This window comes from Liolophura sinensis, chromosome 1, assembly GCF_032854445.1.
Source record: "Liolophura sinensis isolate JHLJ2023 chromosome 1, CUHK_Ljap_v2, whole genome shotgun sequence".
In the NCBI taxonomy this organism is placed as follows: domain Eukaryota; kingdom Metazoa; phylum Mollusca; class Polyplacophora; order Chitonida; family Chitonidae; genus Liolophura; species Liolophura sinensis.
In genome coordinates this window covers 45,394,885-45,410,298 of record NC_088295.1, presented here as the reverse complement: position 1 = coordinate 45,410,298, position 15,414 = coordinate 45,394,885, and the positions used below count along the sequence as shown (strand labels likewise).

Genomic DNA, 15,414 nt, shown 5'->3' with positions numbered 1-15,414 from the left:
TTACAAAGCTTGGCACTGTTTCTTGAAAAATCTTTTAGATTAATAGAGTCTTAGAGTCGTGTATTAACTATACTGCAACACGTATATGTGTTTATTGACAGTTGTGTCTACATGTTATAAGTTATGTTATAAATGTTGATGTCTCCTGTTCGTCACCACGAAGCGGTATGTTACATGTTTATATGCTCATGAACCATGGGCTCGGCGCAATAATAAACTACATACATAATGTATTATACATATATTGCAAATATATTAACATAAATTCAGTTGTTCACTCCATGGATTGGACTGTGTGTGTCGTACTTGTTATTGCATTGTATATATATTAGCAGTTTTACAGGTCTTGACATCACGGGTATGCTTGCCTGCATTGGAATACTGTTGAAAGATGGTTTACCAATGCTGGCTTAGACCTATGACATTTCGGGCGTTTTAGGGAATTGGTGCATAGCAAAAATAAGGTAGGCTTCGAGCCGTTTTTTTTTTAGTCAAACTGTCCACGTCGAAGTCTATATGACCGAAGCTGGGCACCTTCAGCTTAGCTTGGGGCTAACATCCACGTGCACTGTATACGCACTATACTATCACATCCACTGTATGACTAGACTTGTCTTTAAAAAAAAAATATTGCCACGCTTTACCTCTGTAAACTTTGAAAGGTCACATGCTATATGTGATGAAAGCGGAAGTAGGCCTATCTGGGGAATATCTGTACTCGGGCCTACAATATATAGGCCTGCAGCGATATAGATGTACATGATCCACAGATGTGCACGAGTTATCTCGAAGTGTATTAGCCTATCTTCACTTGCACAGCCTTAGATCGTCACTAACCGTCGCTGTCTCGACCCGTACATGCAGTCACTGTCTTTACGAACAACTACACCATGCTGCTAGTGCTGGCCACGACTCTCCTCTCTTCCCTCTATGGCTCGGTCGTTTCGGACTTCCCCTTCCGTAACGTCTCCTTACCCTGGGACGCCAGAGTAGCCGATCTCGTGAACAGGCTTACCCTACAGGAGATGATGCTACAGATGTCTCGGGGAGGGGTTGCGGACCACGGCGGTCCGGCCCCTGCCATTGACCGTCTGCAGATCAAGCCTTACTCCTGGAACACTGAATGTTTACGGGGAGACGTGGGGGCCGGTCCGGCGACAGCGTTTCCTCAGGCGCTGGGGCTCGCCGCGTCATTCAGGTGAGTCGATCAGTCATGGCACGACTGGGGTTGTTCCAAATAAATAAAAGCATTAAATAATAAATAAGCCTAATAAATCAGTAGGCTGTATAAATAAATAGGCTTAAATAAGTAAATAGGCCTAAATAAATAAATATTAGGCTAATTATCTTTTGTTATTTATATATTAATAATTTTATTTAATTTGTTTTAACGCTGGATTAACGGAATGTTGTTTTAATAATATGCACTTCACAAAAGTCAGGTTTATGGAGGGAATTAAGAACACGAGCTGAACCAGGGGAAACCATTGCCTCTCGCTAGATTAAATTTAAAGGAGAAGAAAACTTAAAAAACATGACACTGTAGGCTGAAAACAGCACATTTTTTTCTGTCTGCTGGTGCCTGCTGCCTGCTACATAATTTTGTGATTTTTCCTTCCCATACACGTAAAGTCTAGAAACGGCAAAGCTGGAATAAATCGCTGAGTCCATCGCGTCCTCCATCTTTAACACCCTGTAATTTATGCTGGGTGTGTGTTGCCTCTCACCCAATGAGAGTCGTTAAAACTACCGGCTTGTTCGTGTAAACTCGGAACCTACATCCAACATTCCGGTTTCCTTATCGTTAAGCGGAAAACGAACTGTACTGCTCGCCACCTTCTGGGAAGAGGAGTTCTACCGGAAATGTACGAACTGCACTTTTCCGACTGCAATTCTCCTCCTAATACAGAAGACTTCAGGACTAGTTCTTAGGCAAAATGGAGTCGCCCACAGCGGATTTTGCCGCTGACTTTATTTATAATTTATCAACTTATGGTACACATTAGAATTTTTTATGGCATGCACCTTCGAGGAAAAGGATACTTTTTTCAGTGGTATTTGATTGATATTTAAATTTTCTTCTCCTTTAAGCGCACGGGAGCTGGATACTAATCTTAGGCCTCATTGGTCAAGAGTTATAAGGAAAACTTCCAGCTTCAACCCTCTTCCCGGTCGGACAACAAGGCTCCCGGATATTCCCTTTTGTATTTACAATACAGGTGCATGTGCATTTGGGCATACAATTATATAGACCTATCATTGATATTTCTCGTAGATTGCAGTGTGTACGAATCGTTCACGATGACAACCGGGACATTTCCGAAAAAGCCAATAATTGCTGAGATGAAAGTAACTTGTAAATCTCTCCACTACAGACCATACTAACATACTGGTTGCGTAGATGTGCAGCTACGGACCTTTGTGTTGGGAGATTAATTGTAACTATATCATGGAGACGTATATCATTAACAGGGATATATCACCCTGATTGTTACATTGGAGTTAGCCTATAGATTTGCTTTGTGGAACAGTTCCCATAGAGGAAAACTGATCCATACAAGCTGTCATACATACATGGCCAAAGGGCAAATGTGGAGAACGTGGAGATTTGTAAGCATATATTTGCGTGTGTGTGTGTGTGTGTGTGTGTGTGTGTGTGTGTAAAGGTGTGCACTTGTCAAGCTAAATCTTACAGGCACGATACAATTGTTCACATGCAAATGTATGTACTTGTATACTCGCATGAACATGTGATTTATAACAGATACATAGCATCATTGACGCTTTTTGAAGCTGGTGTTACACCTATATATACGAAAGTATTAATGTATATATCTCATAATACGGTAGGGTTATAAGTGGCTATACAGTCGACTACAGCTCACCACCCTAAACGTTGTGTGTCCGAATCCTGCTGAAATCCATCCAACATGTCGTTATTTATTTATTTATTTATTTATTTATTTATTTATTTGACTGGTGTTTTACGCCGTAGTCGAGAATACGGGTGTTATAAGAAGTGAAGCTTGTTAATGTAGGCATCAAAACACACATCGCATAACAGCCATCAATCAAATGAACGTTCAGGGTCACTGCATGGTCGCTAGGCAATTTTTTTAGAGGAATGTGGAGCACCGACTGTCATGAAGAAAAGACATATTGTTAATGGTGAAGATATGAAGATAAGGTGGCATTCAACCGAATATCAACCGAAGTATTACTATTACGTATACAGAATGTAACATGCACATATCAAGCAATAAGCTGAAATGAATCTGTGCAGTACGCCTACACATATTGCCTTGTCACAGTATCTTTATCATAAGATTATCTGTCGGGGCCTACTCAGTGAGTCGAGTGTGAATGTGTTCGAGTCCAGCTGAACTCCAAAGATTTGGATGCAGAAAACCGTAATAGCAGCATGGTCCAAACTAGTCGCATGTAAATACCCTTGTCAAATCAAATGTCGCGGTCCCTGAAGCACCAGACATAAGGTGTGACACCCCATATACCGTTTTTACTGTATCCATTCTCGTATCAAACCACTGGAGAACTTCTGGGCCACAAGTTGAAAGTGCATTTAAGCTATGCCAGGCTTAAATCATAATATGCAAGTCTCATCCTATAAGTAAATAGCAATTTAGCCTGGAAATCAGTTTACTTGAACAAGTTTACTGGAATTTTATACGCCGCACGTCATAATTTTTTTTTACTGGTAAGACGATTGGCAGGTTTATTAGTGGGGGTAAATGGAGTGCCAACCGGCTTTAAGCCACCGTACCTGACAAACATCCCAACTTAAAGCCACAGTCGAAATGACAGAAGATGGATTCGAACATTAGACATCATTTGTCAAGGGCCTCAAACACCTTATCCGCTTTAGCCAATGACTGGCATGAACTTAAGTGTGATTTCTGATCAGTAATGTTACCTTGGCGGCTAAAGTAACATTTTTGGTGTCTCCATAGAGTATTTCCCCCCATGTGTGTCTTATTTTTATCACATCTGTCTATAGTCAGAAATTTAAAAGAGGGCTTTAATATTTTAATCACACATGTTTTTTTTTTTTCGATGATTTTAAAAACATTTCTTTTGGTTTGATTTTGGATACTGTCATTGTCGTATCTAAAGCCACACTAATTCCGCACTGAAAATGTTCTCGCCACGATATGACCGATATATAATGTTATTTTTATTCTCAGTCCGTCGCTGATACAGCGAGTTGCGGAAGCCACCTCTATAGAGGTCCGGGCTAAGTTCAACGACTACATGCAGAAAGAGCAATATGGTGATCACAAAGGTGCTAGCTGCTTCAGCCCGGTCATCAACATCATGAGACATCCATTGTGGGGCAGAAGTCAGGTAATGGCGAGGAAGTCTGTATAGTAATAAAGACGTCAAGGCATCATCATTTAAATGTAAAGGTTTCACTCATTTTCAATCAAACCTTGACTTTTATTATTATCACTTCATAAATTTTATCTTCAGAGTTAATATTTCAAAATTCTAACTTCCAACATCAAAAACTAAGCATCGTGATTTTAAAAGGGCCTTTGTGGTATCGGTCACGCAAGAAAACGCTGTCCGGCTGTTAACATTTCTGCTCAGCCCCGTTCTAGTCGTCAATCATACCATTTCTCCTAACGTATTAATCATCTGTGAGACGCTTACATGTTGTGTGGTGGGTTACAGGAGACCTATGGGGAGGACCCTTTCCTGAGTGGCACTCTGGCTCAGCACTTTGTGTATGGACTTCAGGGCAATGATAGTCGATACATCCGCGCTAATGCCGGCTGTAAACATTTCGACGTCCATGGGGGGCCCGAAAATGTACCAGTCTCAAGATTTTCCTTTGATTCCAAAGTACGAACTTCTACGTATAGAACCCGTTTTGGTAATTTACATCGCCAAAACGCATGCATCGCAGCTGTAAATGGTGTGGTATATGCAGCCTGCTTCACAAGTTTATATATATATATATATATATATATATATATATATATATATATATATATATATATATATATATATAACTCAAGAAATTAAATTAGACATGAAGGATAAGCCATTATAAATTTATGTTTTAATTGACGTGTCTTGGATGTTTTGGAACACGGATATGAGGTGGTTCCATGGAAATTGTATAAATGGAAACGTAATTTATGTTATCTCATTGAGTTAGAGCAAATGAGTCAGGGCCAATATCAACTCGATCTTGTGGCTGACTGAAGATAAATAATTGTCGGCAATTGTAGCTTAGATTTAAGCTATGATACAAAAAACATGTTGCTAAGTAAATTGAACAGTTGAGCAGGTAATGATTAGGTATTTTGTCCAATGAATGTAAACAGAGAAGTATACATAGCTCACTCCACTGTTTATATCATTTGTAACAATTGCTCAATTCCACGTAGGTGTCTGAGCGTGACTGGCGTCTGACGTTCTTGGCCCAGTTCCGAATGTGTGTCGAGGCCGGTACCTACAACCTAATGTGCAGTTATAACAGGTAGACATGCATGGAAAGGGCTTTCCACTGGTTCTGTCCTGGGAGCAGCCGTATAAGTGAAATATTCTTGAGTAAATAAATAAATAGAACAGGTAGGTAAGGAACAGAAAATGAAATACATCTATATCCTCATTTGGCTTCACATGGTCAGGAAATGATTGTATGCCGGTAGCATTGATGGAAAATATGATATCTCCCAATCAACACAAAGAAAGATATTTATTCATTTGGTTAAGTTTAAGGCCATATATACGTGTATGAAGAATATATCTCTTATATGAAGGATATTTATTCATTTGGTTAAGTTTAAGGCCATATATACGTGTATGAAGAATTTATCACTTATATGAAGGATGTCAAGTGTGTGGGAGGAGAGAACTAGAGCGATCACCCCCTGTCATATACCTGACAAACGTCCTGACTGAAAGACTCAACCAAACCAGCGAGAGCTGGTTTCGATCCTGCAACCTCATTGGTTGCTATGGTTAGACAAAAAGTCGAATGAGCCAATGTCCCATACTTAATCATGTATATAACAACAGACTTAAAATCAGAGCAGCGAACATGGTAGATTATTTTGATTAACTCACCTCATCCATCATGCCAATATTGTGAGGCTTATTTATTCCAGTATTAATGGAGTTCCGGCGTGTGCCAACCACAAACTTCTCACCGAAATACTGAGAGAGGAATGGGGTTTCCGTGGTTACGTGATCAGTGACCAAGGAGCGGTGGAGAACATCATCTCACAACATCATTATGTCAGCAATAACGTGGACGCCGCGACGGCCATTGTAAACGCCGGCATGAATCTGGAGTTATCCAACAACTTGGTTGATCCCGTGATGTTTGGATTGGGTAGGACTTTCAAAGTATGCGCGAATGTCGTGTGGAAGTGTAAGGCGATACATTTAAAAAAAAAAGTACAGGTGAAAAGCTTTCTCTACCTGAGTAATGAAGAGAACAGTCTGATTTCAGAATGGGATGTTTTTTTCTTGGTATGTTATGTCTTTGTCCGTTGGTTGATTCAGTTTTGAACATAAGTGGGCATCAGTGCATCATGTTACATTGATATTTTGATGTCTCTGTTAGTATGTCTGGCAAAAGGTACATGGTAAAACGTCCGTGTGGAAATCAGGTTTTCAAAGAGGATATTAGATGTGGTGAATAAAATAGCCTTATATGGCTACCTCAGAGGCCAGACTTTTGCACTTGCGATCAAGGGAAGTGAGGCGTAAAAAGACAGTATAAAGTACAGTCATGTTCTGTGATCCCACAAATAGTCGCATTTCATCACCTAGGTCATCATTACTTCTTTTATACCTGCTGATCAGTATATCATTGTTGACTCTCTAGTAATTTATTGCCAAATACAAGGTATCATTTTCCAGAGCAAGCAGTATCTCAGGGTAAAGTCACCATGGACACCGTAAAAGAACGAGTCAGCGCTCTTTTCTACACCAGAATGAGACTGGGCGAGTTCGACCCTAAACTCATGAACCCGTACGCCGACCTTAGTCTCGAGTCTATTCAAAGTCCACAACACAGGGCTTTGTCTTTGGAGGCCACATTAAAATCGTTTGTGCTTTTGAAAAACGCAGACAACTTTCTGCCTATGAAGAAAGGACAGTACGCAAATATTGGGGTATGTAGCAAAAAATTACACCAACAACTGCATTAAATGAAAAGTTCAGAGAAGAAGAACTTAGAAATTAATGAGATCAAGAGTTTTACTGCACCAAAAATTACTTTTATACCTTTATCCTATTAGAATAAAGAGAAAGTAGACAGAACCTTATAGGTGGCCTCTAGAATAAATACATGCCGGGACAAAGGACTTTTAATTGGACAAAATACATTGCTTGGTCAGAGGACCGGTCAAAATGGAGGCTTTTACATCCACCTTGCATGTATCTCAATTGTCAGGGTATCATTCAAAATAACTAGGCTTGAAAAACACAATAAAAATGAGTTGCTGGACATTCTGAATTGCCGAAACCTTTGTCTTTTTGAAAACTTGGTTATCAAATTCCGAGACCATTTCCTTAAAAACTTGACCTACCTTGCTCACGGCATCTCATAGCGAAGCTTTATTATTTCAAAACCTTGGCAACGTGTAGCCGTACACTCCGGCGTGTTACTTGAATAACAAATTAAGCTGTTACGTTTGATAATGCCGGTCTGTGTGTCCCTCGGCCATTTTGCACTGAGTGACATAATTAGTCAGTTCGTTGTGATTACCATTCATGTGATACAGAATTCAAGGAATTACATTTATACATTAGGGATTTTGTCTTCGTCTAGAATTCCACATTCCATATGAAGCTAGTCAAGCAACATCCGGTGAATACATGTATTTATAACTACAGGTAGTCGGACCAATGGCAAACAATGTAGGGCAGCAGTTTGGTGACTACTCCCCGGACGAGAATCCGCAGTATACGACAACTCCATTGGACGGTTTAAAACAACTTGGTGGCGCTGTGACCTTTGCAGCTGGATGTGAAACTACGAAATGTACCAGTTATAACTCTTCGGACGTGAAAAACACTGTCACCGGAAAAGACATTGTGTTTGTTGTCCTTGGTACAGGTAAGCTGGCATTTTCCAGGAGACGCTACAAGGCGATGGATGGAACAAACCAACATAGATATGCTTTATTTTCTGTAACTTTGGTAAAGTCTTAGAATATGGGAGACCCCATGAGGATTCACAAATTAAGAAGGCCCAAATCTCAGTAAAACACATCGATTTATGTTAGGCTGCAGTGTTTGTATAGGCCTACTACACACCTTGGTGTTTGATGAGCACACATATTACAGAAAAGAACGATGAACACCTGTGTTAAAGGATAGAAGGGTTTTACGAGTTTCCCGTTGACTTGCTCTTCATTTCTTCTTTATATACATTGGTGTTAACCAAAGCACATTTTATACATACACACCACGTCAAGAAGTTACATAGTTTAATTTCGGACAATGTCTGTGTTCAGGCCAAGAATCCCTACGCTCACTTGTACGAATGGACAAAGTATTCCACCATCAGTCCTCGCCGCCATCAAATATACAAAGTCTTCGGTGTGGCGTTAAAAACCATTTAATTAGGATGAATACACATCATGTTAAACGATTCACTGGAAATTTACCACTTTGAAATTGTTTGCCAGATATTTGGTCAATCCAACACAGGAAATCTACTTCCCAAGTCTGAAGATTTCAGTACTGGATAGTACATATGGGTAGTCGGAAATAATTAGATGCTGTTCAAATCGCTTTTTACTACAAATCCGTAAAAATCACAGATGCTTGTATAGTGCCTATGTTTCTTTGACAGGCCGGTCTGTAGAGAGCGAAGGAAACGATCGAGCCACCATGGATCTTCCGGGGCAGCAGGCACAGTTACTTCAGGACGCCATTTCTATGAGTGAGTCGCCTAATGTAGATCCGTTTAGTTGTCATCGCATATATGTTTTTTTCCCACTGCAACAAGCAGCTTTATAAGACAACGTCCTTTTGTTGTTCTTGTTAATGCTGCGGGTTTCATGATTTTCGGAAATACGCATGCGTAGCAGCTTGTGACCACACATCGGTCATCTCCCAAAACAGTGAGATTTCACAAAATTTTCATACAGCTTAAAAATTCAAACTTATCAGCATTGACTTGAAGACAAATATTATGCAATTCCGTGTTAAGCTATACAAGTTGCGAACTTTTAATTAATGGTGTCAGTCTAACAGCAATATGATTATTTTGGATTACTTCCATGTAATGGTCGAAAATTACCTCTGTTTTGGGGTGAAGGAAACCATAAACTGACTGTATAACACCCCATTGCCACGTTCAACGTACAGCATATGCGTGAGAAATGTCTCACGATACATTAATAGGAATAACTGAAACACCGTACAGCTTGTTTCAATGGTTCCAAGTGCCTACACCATTTATAATTTTGTGCGCAACCGGAACCAACAATCAAAAAATTAATCTATTAATGTTAACATAAAGTCTGTTGTCTGAGTGAATGTATTCTGTTATTATAGCATAATATTCTGTAATACTCAACATATCATGTTAGTGTGGCAGAATCGTTATGATGAATTAATAGGTTTGCTATATTTAACAGAGCAGTCTGCTACAATAACACAATGCATTCTAGCATCACTCAAACAACAGACTTTCTGTTAAAATTAACAGATTAAGTTTTGACTGAATCAAAATTAAACGCTGGCGGGATGGTTCTTACGCTTAACGTTTCCAATATCAGAGTAATACGATGTGTGTGTGACATATCTCATTTTCGTTATCTCTCGATTGGAATATGCAGACGAATACGCGTTTTTCTTTTTTTTTTATCTAACTTTTGGCATCATTGTATTCATCTGTTCAAGTAGCTTTATCCTTGACCAATATGTATAATCAGCCTTGACCCCGTTCACGAAGGTCAGACTCGAGTATTCGCTATCTGTGTCTGTCAAATGTTGGTTATATACAGCTGATATGATAACTATATATCGAGTCTTTGCTCATTGTGTATTATTGTATATCTCTCCTTCTCTTGTAACTGCGTTTGGCGCACGCCATCTGTTCAGCTCACTAGTAGAGCATCACCTGAGAGATCAAAGTCCATCACTGTGGTCAGCAGACAAAACCAGACTGATTATCGGTAGACTGATCGGACACATGCATGACACACTGACCTATAAAATAATAAAAATAAGACCGAAGTGGGCTTAACTGTAATTTGTTCTCGATATGATTACAATGGAAATATTGTAGTACACTCTTGGGAACTACCTGTTGTAACATGACATGATTAGTTCTATGTAGAAGCTGGGAGGGTGTTGATGGGGTGTTGTCTGGGAGGATGTGGATGGGGTGTTGTACTATGTGGTATGGCGAAATGATACAGAACGTTGGACTTAAGGATCGGGAGTACAATAATGCATATACACAAAATCGTTGCGCTATATATTAAATTGACAAGTGCCGAGCGACAGATAAATGCAGATTTATAAAAATATCTGATATTGCGTTGGACTTGTATGTAGTGTTTGGCGCTAAATCTTTCGTGCACAAGTCATTTGGTCCCAAGTCTTTTCGTGCACAAGTTATTTCGTCCCATGTCTTTTCGTGAACAAATTATTTCGTAACCTACATGTAGATACCTATGGTGTGCTTCGTACCCTGCTTTCAGACAAGAAATATTTCATTAATATACAGCCGTTAAAAGGTTAGATTGTACCTCGCGATAAATGACGTAAAAACTAACGGTTCATAAATCTTACATCTTTAAGCTTAAGCCCTCGCATCATGATAGCTAATTCCAGACAACACTCAACGTAAAACATATGAAGCATGGTGATACATAGGGCCTGTCTGATACATTGTAACAGATTTTTATTTCATTGTTGTTAAATGCTATATACCCAAGAATTTTTCACTCAGGGTACATGCAACTTAGATGCCAAAATTATCTCAAGTGCCTCGTACGTGTTGCAAGTTATACGTGCAATGTTTTGAACTAACAATGCGTTTTGCGCTATCATTAATGTGTGTGTTTTGATCAATAATGGTCAATATCATACAGGCAATAGAACGCCAATAGTTCTGATCTTACTGAATGCTGGACCTCTGGAAATCTCGATGGCGGACTCCAGCTCGAACATCAAAGCTATCCTGGAGGCTTTCTTCCCGGCACAGGCGGCAGGGGAGGCAATCGCAAGAGTGTTGATGAATAACGGCGACTTTTCGAATCCTGGAGGTCGATTGCCTTACACGTGGTACCAGTCTTTGGATCAGGTAAATACAGTTCTGTACGTGTATTCTAGGCGATATTTGGGTGCAAAGCGATTGTCATCTTGAGACAATCGTGCAGTGTTATACACAGCATTACATATTACACGCGTTGAAAACAAATTTTGAAAAGAGTATGAACTTTTCACTTTTCCATTGAGATGTCAGCTTGATTTAGAAGATGTAACTGCGTGCGTAGTGATGTTTAATGGACATATTCACTGTAAATTACAAGGGAATATTGGTGATAAGATGTTGGAGATGCTATTAGAGATGTTGGAGAACATAGATATCTGTATAAGTATGTGCCTTAAATCTCTATATGAAGGGGCCTCCGGAGCCTTTCACCAATGCGTTTGCTGTGAGTTAAAGTCCAGCTCATGCTGGCTTCCTCTCTGGCCGAAGGTCTTGCAACAACCTGCCGATGGCCATTGGTTTCCTCCCGGGCTCTACACGATTTCCACCCGCCATAGTGCTGGCCGCCGTCGTATGAGTGAAATATTCTTGAGTACGGCGTGAAACACCAATCAGATAAATAAATAAATCGAAATGATACAAAATGCTGAAATTGCCTACACCAACACGAGCTTACCAGCAATTATATGCATTATTGCTGAACTGCATAATGAAATGGTCTCATGACGGAGAGGGAGAGGACGATGCATAAATCAAGGAGATCTATAGTATCTACTGTTTTGATTGGTGTTTCATGTCGCACTCAAGAATATTTCACTTATATACGATGGCGGCCAGCATTAAAGTGGGAGGAAACCGGGCTGAGCCCAATGGGAGCCCACGACCTTTCGCATGTTGCTGGCAGATTTTCCCACGTATGATCTGCAGATGTTTTAGCTTTTCACTGAGCCTACTGGTCAGTCGGTCTGCCGGTTTGTTTTAATGTTATTGCTTGTTAAATATGACAACACAGCATTTTGAGTAATTCTAGACCATTGAAGTCTAATAAATTGCAATTAACATCATAGCAATTTTTTTAACCTAATTCTGATTAAGTCATGGTGCTAGGGGCGTGTAATTTGCTACTATTTATGCATTTACCAGAACAGTTAGAATAGAACTCTGACAGGGGCAAATTTCCAAGGGGCTTTATTTCACCGGTTACGTGTCACCATTCTCCAGCTATCGCACTGTCTTCGCTACTCTGGTTTAAAAACTGTAAAATCCTTTGTTTGCCTGTGTTCTTTGCAGGTACCATCAATCACCAACTACACCATGGCTGGGCGGACCTATCGGTATTTTACCGGTAAACCGTTGTACCCCTTTGGCTATGGTCTGTCCTACACAAATTTCGTGTACAATTCACTTATTCTGGGAAACAGAACTATTTCCGCTGGTCAGTCCCAGACCGTCAGGGTCGTGGTCAAAAACGTGGGCACAGTCACTGGAGATGAGGTAAACTTTAATTCTACATACCCTTCATTCAGATTTTCTCGGGATTGTTTCCAGTTTATGTTTTTCTACAGACTTCATACAGCGGTTGATGGTTTATACAGAAGTGCAATTTGTAATAAAGTCTATACAAATGAAAAACATGAGGTTGTCATGTAATAATGCAATTGATTTTATCTGTATGACTTTCCAGGTAATACAGGTGTACATCCGCTGGGTGAATCCCTCGTCCACCATGCCTAATATACAGTTAGCCGGGGTTTACCGCACCACGCTTCTACCAAACCAAGACACGGCATATACATTTGAAATCCGTCCACATCAAATGGCCATCTGGGACGACGATAGAGGATTTGTCGTAGAGCCAGGTATGTTCAGAAAGAATCAAACCTATAGCGTAACATCCACACACTAGGCACGTTAATTGCTCCTGCTGGACTAGATAGGCAGCCTTCCACGGCTGTACATACTAGGTTTAGTCTTACCCGAATGGGTCTTAAATACGATTGCCATCGTTTGCTTCCTGTGCGCGTCTATTACGATCATATGCACTCCGCACACGCCTCTCATTCGTTTGTACCTGTTAGCAAATGGTAAGAACTTGTTTAGCGTAGGACAGTGTACATATGAGGAGCTACATCGGATACTGAAAACGTGTTTTTGTTAATGGTCGTTGATAACGGTGCAAATAAATGTGCTAGTTGGAAAAAAGTGATGTATAATACATTGTACCTGTAAGAGAAGACCCGTAACAGTAAAAAAATCTATTTGAAGAGTAGTCCCCCTTCGACGGCGTCTTCAGACAGCAGCGTCAGTGCATGGCGGAACTCAAATTTTCTTGTTAAGAATGTCATAGCTGGGCGTCCAAATACAGCAACACTTCTGAGTAATTATATATGTTATAACTTTGCCTAGAACGGCTAACACATACACTTAAACACGAAAACCGATCCAAAAGAGGTATTTCGGCGACAGTGTTGTACTAAATTGCATGTGGCATCACATAAATATCAGTGAAACTTGTCGGAACTTCTACTGGGTATTTACTTTTGTTGATGACATCAGGTGTTCGTAGACGTGTAGCAGTACATAGACTGACTATTTCTGAAACATTATCATCACAGGATTGAAACGTAGATTCGAGTTCCTATACAATAGCGACGGCCTATGTAACAGCATTGTTATTTCATGTTATGAATAGGGCCTATATGGTGAAAGACCTATTACATGAAAATATTTACGGCCCGTAAGGTGTTTTCAGTTTAATATATACTAGCTTATTATATCCCCTGTTTTCTACTACAGGGAATATGATGGTGTACGCAGGTGGACAACAGCCGGGCCAGTCTCGCTCTGTGGATTCTAATGTACTTACGTCATCATTTACTATTGTTAACCAAAAAGTTCTTCGTGGAGTAAAGCTCGAGTAGATTGAATGTTTATAAATGTCCACCCAAAATTATCGCAGTGCGTGATATTTCATTGATATTTAACGCATCATTAACAATGCACATTAGGATAACAAAACAATTATAAAAACAAGTCTGGTCTTCACTTATATGATCGCCTTGAAAGACTACAAAATTTACCGTGTATACACAGAATAGAATCGTTGCATCAATTCAAGAAAAGAATTTTCCAAAGAAACATTTCTTCTTCTAGAAACACACATTGGGAGTGGCGAAGCTCCATGGTAGAAAATCTGCGTCAGGTTTTATTAAAGCAACTCGCATGGACAGTTGCATTAGAAAAACCTCTTGGTTTTGGAATTTGATCTGTATATCACTCGTGGAATATATTAAACATCATTATGAAGTACTTCTCATACAATACACTACGCTATAAGGTTACTTCGTGGATACTTTATAGCAGTTTATTTGTTTGATGGGTGTTTTACGACGTACTCAAGAATATTTCACTTATGCGACGGCGGCCAGCATTATGGTGGGTGGAAACCGGGCTTTAAAGCAATTAATATTAACATTGCCAGTGTGAATTCATTAAGTCATTGACATCACATGGTTGATGGTTTTGTTAGCAAGACACGGGTCAGTTTCTTATGAAATCATGCAGTGAGAAACCATTACCTGCACTCATCCAGGTTCCTCGAGGAAACTTGCCGACAAAAGGCTGCAGCCTAGACAGCGAGAGTTCGCACAGTAGAAGTGATTCCATCGCTTTATGGGCAACTGGGTTTGGCGGCAGAACTTTTTATTTCTTCAATCAGCAAAGGCTCTTCGGTAGGTGTAGTATAGGCTTACACATCATTCCACATTTCAGTTTTTGGCTGTTGGTTTGCTAATTTATAATTTGTTCGGCTGGAATTTATAACGCCGACGTTCAAATTTCCGTCATATTGGGCCTTGTACTACAATAGTTCAGCCTGATGGCGCAGCCACACCAGAACGTTATGTTCAATGAGTGATTTATATCTGGCTTAACGCCACTTTGGCAATATGGTAGCCATATCTAGGAGAACCTCATGTTGCGGGCACCGGACATCGCCCTATCGGGTACATGTAATTGCTGACACTGGACTGACCAGTGCTCACTTTATCGCCACATGCTCAACAAGACATGAAGTGAGGTAGTACCGAGACTGTCTCTTTGAAACTGAATAATTAGGAGTTAAGCAAACCTGCGCACCAATGCTTTGCCGGGGTAAGCCAAAGAATGGAGGGACGAAACACCATCAGCTTCGTGCACAC

At 40.1% G+C, this 15,414-nt stretch overlaps 1 protein-coding gene across 1 annotated transcript; it reads left to right on the top strand.

Moving 5' to 3' along the window:
• Window positions 1-890: 890 nt before the first annotated feature.
• Window positions 891-14,812, top strand: LOC135461355 (uncharacterized). The gene is made up of 12 exons (XM_064738401.1): window positions 891-1,198; window positions 4,203-4,362; window positions 4,693-4,863; window positions 5,415-5,506; window positions 6,138-6,364; window positions 6,898-7,151; window positions 7,876-8,098; window positions 8,840-8,929; window positions 11,094-11,305; window positions 12,506-12,709; window positions 12,900-13,074; window positions 14,012-14,812. The coding sequence occupies exons 1-12, from the start codon at window positions 891-893 to the stop codon at window positions 14,134-14,136; spliced, it is 2,241 nt and encodes a 746-aa protein (XP_064594471.1). The 3' UTR covers window positions 14,137-14,812.
• Window positions 14,813-15,414: the final 602 nt, after the last annotated feature.